At 43.8% G+C, this 5,178-nt stretch overlaps 2 protein-coding genes across 2 annotated transcripts; both read right to left on the bottom strand.

The window, feature by feature from the left end:
- Positions 1 to 2,159: 2,159 nt before the first annotated feature.
- Positions 2,160 to 2,705, bottom strand: CCR75_009260 (uncharacterized protein; the record flags this gene model as incomplete). The annotated part of the gene is made up of 1 exon (XM_067967302.1): positions 2,160 to 2,705. The coding sequence occupies one exon, from the start codon at positions 2,703 to 2,705 to the stop codon at positions 2,160 to 2,162; it is 546 nt and encodes a 181-aa protein (XP_067816255.1).
- A 1,007-nt stretch (positions 2,706 to 3,712) lies between these two features.
- On the bottom strand, positions 3,713 to 4,093 carry CCR75_009259 (uncharacterized protein; the record flags this gene model as incomplete). The annotated part of the gene is made up of 2 exons (XM_067967301.1): positions 3,713 to 3,987; positions 4,042 to 4,093. 2 exons carry the CDS (start codon positions 4,091 to 4,093, stop codon positions 3,713 to 3,715), a joined length of 327 nt encoding a protein of 108 aa, XP_067817077.1.
- Positions 4,094 to 5,178: the final 1,085 nt, after the last annotated feature.

Raw genomic sequence — 5,178 nt, 5'->3', positions numbered from 1 at the left:
CCTGTGCATTAACACAGCCGCCGGCAGCTGACTCCACAGTGTGATTGGTACTCACACTGTGATCTTGTGCAGTTCTACTAACGTCCGTACAAGTGGTAGACATCTTTACGGATCGATGCTACCAGCTGATCCTTCGCTCGTATTTTCTGAGCCAAGGTAAACCAGGATGACATCAAATTTGTCATCCAAATCCAGTACGATGAAATCATCATCATACTGTAAATCTCTTAACGTGTAGTGAAATTTCACTACGCGTTTCATCACTGTTATCGATGCGCCTGTCGCTAGACGCACCGTCATCCTCGTTGGAGAGATGTCGCGCTCAACATATTTGAGCCTACAACGCTCTAGTGACTGGCGACGAATCAAATTATTTGACGCTCCGCAGTCCACTAGGACTCTGAGTGACAAATCATTTGTCACTTTTGACTTCAAGGTGATGAGGGATACCTCATCACCACGTGCAGAGACACATAATGATTGTGTGTCTGGAGCAACTTTTGTCAAGAGATTTGCAAATTCTCTTGAGGTTGCTGGATCAGTAGGGCGTTGCGCCCCTACTGACCCCGTCCGTTTTTTGGCGATCCGCCTCGCTGTTGCGATTTCACAACAACGTCGGACCCGCGATCGTTGCCCTTTTTGGCATACGGTCCAAAATTACGTTCAGTACCTTTTGGTGCAGGACGTGGGGCACTACACTCATGAGCGTAGTGTCCTGATGTTTGGGAGCGATGGCATTTCTGCGATCGCTTATTGCTCAAAAAGCGAGGTCTCTCGCTTTCGATGTAAGAAAGGTCCATAGGTTCTGGACCTCCTAACTCCTGTCGTCTCGGAGGACGATATGATGAAGAACAAGCTTGAGCCTGTCTCAAGCTAAAGTCCTCCTGTTCCGCAACGGATATTGCTTCTTTAAGCGTATAAAGTTCCAAACAGGACAGGTCGGTCTTTACGGAACCATCCGTAAGACCTTGCATGAACACCGTAATCAACGTGTGCTCATGAACTGGGTCATTCGTTATACAACTCGCTAAGAGTCGTATGTGCTGGGCATATGCGTGAGCATCACGCTTGCCTTGCTTGAGTTTTAGAAGCTCTGAACGAGCTCTGAACTCAGCCCTTGGTTGTTCAAACGTCTGTTTGAGCCGGGCTTTAAAAACATCTAGCGTCCCAAAGACATATGGGTCGCGCAACTTAAGGCCAAGTGCCCAAGTTTTGGCACGACCTGCCAAATTTGACTGAGAAAATGCGACTTGCATTTGCTCGTCGACGATATGACAAGCCCTTATGGCAGGTATCGTCCAACCCGACAAACTATCTTGAGAGGGAGTCTTTTTGAACTCCCCTATACTTAGAGATGTCGATCTTTTAAATTGGGACGACGCGTTTGCGTCATCCCAGGCACAGGGGTCTATACCTGTTGTAACCTCAACAGTTCTGCCTGTTGAGAGCCTTGCTGGTTCAGAAAGGCTTCTTTTTCCTTCATCTCGTCAAGTTCACGTTGTATGAACTTGGCGATGGCTGAATGGAGGGCATCTCTGTCCGAATTGGACAGCATTGCCAAGATTGCATCGTTTCCTACGGTCGGACTCATTCGTTCGACCGCACTCCTTTCTATGTCACTTAGAAAGAGTAGCTTTCACGGGAAACGTGATGCGTATTCCCACTATCATCTAACATGTCCATGTTAGATGTGGGAAATGTGGTCCTTGGACGGACTACAAAGTGCTACCAGGTGTAACGGGGCACTACGACTTGTACTGCTTCAGTACAAGTCCACTTCGCACTGCTTCAGTTGCGAGTGGTGCCGTACGTTATTTCACGTACACTAGTACGTGCAGAGGAAGACTTCTCTTTAAGGCAACTAGCTTAAGAGCGTTAAATGAAATTTATATGAATATAATTAAGTATCTTTTCTATCTATCTTGTAAATGCTAACTTAATTATAAACGAATACTTAACATGCTATTGTTTCTATCTTGTCTTATCTGTATCTCTCTTTTGTTTATCTCTACAGCTGACTAGTCTTCGGAATGAATAGATATAATCGTCTATACCTATATATGGATAAGAATTCTGAACATTACTATTGAAAGAAATATCCTCAAAATATTATCTACCTTTTAGATAATATATTAATTAACAACCTTCAAGTGTAAATTTCATGTTACGATACACCCCGTTACATCAACAGTAGTAATTTTAATGTTAAGCTCATTTGTGATTGTCTCGCAATCGGACGAGACCACCTGGGAGTGACGAAATGTTCGTTTTTTCGTCAGCGTTTCGGCATGCACCTCTTTGACCAAGTCTTCTAACGCGGACGATTTGGTTGCTGAATTTTGAACACCATTTACTAACACGTGAACAGGGGTCTTTTTGGCCTTCACGAGTTGTTTCGTGACGTGAAGTCGGACGTCTCTTTTCGATAAGCCAATCAATTTGAGCGGCGCCCCCGCAACGTCCAACTTCTCGAAGCCACTGGTGTCTGCCACACCGTCCAGCAATTCAGCTTCCGTCAACCACGGACCGCGACCCTCGTCTTTTTTCGCCAGAAAGAGCTCAAGGTCTTTAGCGTCACATGCTAATGTTGCTGGGTTTTTCTTCTTGATCGCATTCTTCAGATCTCCAACCGTCGCCTCCGCATCAATGTCCACTGGAAATGCGGCTCCCGCGTCATTTACGATAGCACAGAACAGTTTGACCATTTTACCTCGAGTTGAGGAATTCTTTTGTGAGAAAGAGCAATACTGACCTTTTTTTATAGAGTGGTCACACGAATTGCAGGAATCGAGTTTTGACACATTAACCAATGAATGTCACGTTATAAACGATGCGTGATTATATGGATCCAATTATGGGACACAATTTCCTCAATATGACAATGACCGGATATTTAAGTCCCAAAATTACAGAAACCAATCGGGGCAACTCTACACAAACGTGATAAAGAAAATTACAAAAATCTTTGCAATCACATTGTACTAGTTTAATAGAAATATACACACTAAGGCGGAGGTTCTAAAGTTATCCACACATATCGCCACAGCTAGTCCTCTTTGTACTCGCCCCCATGGTCTCTTCGATCCTGCCCTTCAGCTCCTTTCTATCCATTTCATAAAGCGCATATGGGTCCATTGATACCTTCTCACTCCAACAAACGCAACATATTCAGAAACTCAGCCGGATCTCCAAGAACTCATCTCTCTGCAGCACATTCTTGACAAATTGCGTCTCTACTTGCATTTGTACCATTTCTAACGCACCACGCAGCATACCACACAAGATATGTGTATACCACAAAACACCATATGCGCTTGGTGGCAGCTCCACAAATTTATAAATTCAAAGAGAGAATCACGGCAAAATCTTTCAGCTCAAGAAGAAGAAAACACGAACTTTACCGGTGAGCGATTTGTCATAGATCAGCAAACTACAAGCAGTGTTTGCTGCATTCCACTGCGTAACGTCGACATTGATGCCTAAAAACATCTAAAACGCTACTTTAACGACCACGTCACACGTTTCTTTAAAGTCCTGGCAACGGCTTACGCTAGACATGGCCAAGAACTCGTCCACGAGCTGCACACCAATGTTATGACCCCAAAACACGAAACAAATTCAAAATCCGTCAGTGAAAAACTGAGCGAGCACACAGCTTCTCTGTGTCCTTGTAACAGCTGCGCATTGGTCAAACTAGACTGCCAGTACTTTGTCACTCCTCCGTGATCGGCAGTAACGAGCCAATTGTCGTTATAAGACCACACCATAGCTCGCACGGCATCGTCGTGAGTTTCCAAAAGGTTTCAAAATTAGATACCAGACCATTCCAGAAAGTGACTCGCCAACCGAGTTGCCTGTAATAAGGCGACGGCACTGGGGTGTCTATGTGAGGCAGTAGACGGGGCACCGCTGCTTGTTTCACGACTTTAAGATCCTCAAAGTTCATAATAAGTTGTGTATCCAGCAAGCCGTATGTAGCTCCTTGTTCTAATAATGGGAACTTAAGAATAGAATTGATAGAGGGATAGGTACTGCACGTACCACTTTGGGTATTTTGCTTCAAGCCACGTCGACGAGTTGCTGTTTTGGCCATAACTCAATTTTGTACTAGAAATTGATCAAATTTAAAAGCGACCATCAATCTACTAAAGCATACATTTTTATATAAGCAAAACAATGTTAGGGAATATGTGATAAAGTAACTAAAACCTCTACAAAAACATTTAGTCAAAAATCATCGCCATTTTTGACACGAAATAGTCACAAGTTAAGTAAATTACATGCACAGGGGTACTGAATCAATTCGAATAGAACACCGCGCTGCATTTACACACTCACATTAAAAAGCAGAGGGCATTAAAAAAAAAAAATCAATTTTTTTTTTATGAACGAGATTCACACAAAGGTACTTTTTGTGTCGCTTTTTTTCATAGTAGAACATACGAGTTAATATTTCCATAATTTGACGATTTTAAAAGGGAAATGCTAACGGCACCCTTCCACCTTTCCATTATTACAGCGACAATAGCTCCTGCTTTCATCCTTGCCTTTCACCGATATATACATAAGCCGACGACCCAAGCAATCGACACCATTTTTGATAAAACAGGACCACTAGGTCTCGCAAAATTCGTAAAACGGCCTAAGTTCTGCGACGCGAGCACCACATGAAGATCGCAGTCACCCTTTCATCTCACTTTCCGTATACGCACTAAGTAAGTCGCGGCCCCTTTTGCCACGAGCCGCCATTCTCCTCAGGTCGCTTGCAACCCATTAAAAAAAGCCTTGTAGCATGAGTTCAATGTTCTTGGCCGCGCACTTGCAGCCAAGTCGATTTCGCCGCGCTTACGGGTGTTTTCTACCCGAAATTTTGTCATTTTGGCGCTCGTGAGAGCTACGGATCGAACCTTTCAGCCTTTTGATCGCAGTCCAAAGCCGTGCTTAATTTTAAAATAAAAAAACACAGCTTGCTTTGATCAGGCTACGTTTTTTTTGTCAATTTAAGCAGGGCTTTGGACTGCGATCAGAAGTCTGGAAGATTCGATGCCACCGCGTAACACGGCCGCAGCACGCACCGTCACTGTAACGGGCTAAAGATGCCCTAATGTTACACAGTCCCCGTTAAGTACATTTGGTGTACTTAAGGGGATGGTCAATTACAAAATAATAGTAATTAGA

Source organism: Bremia lactucae, linkage group LG4 (genome assembly GCF_004359215.1).
Source record: "Bremia lactucae strain SF5 linkage group LG4, whole genome shotgun sequence".
Taxonomy (NCBI): domain Eukaryota; phylum Oomycota; class Peronosporomycetes; order Peronosporales; family Peronosporaceae; genus Bremia; species Bremia lactucae.
The sequence above is the reverse complement of the archived record's forward strand: the minus strand, read 5'-3'. Positions and strand labels throughout refer to the sequence as shown.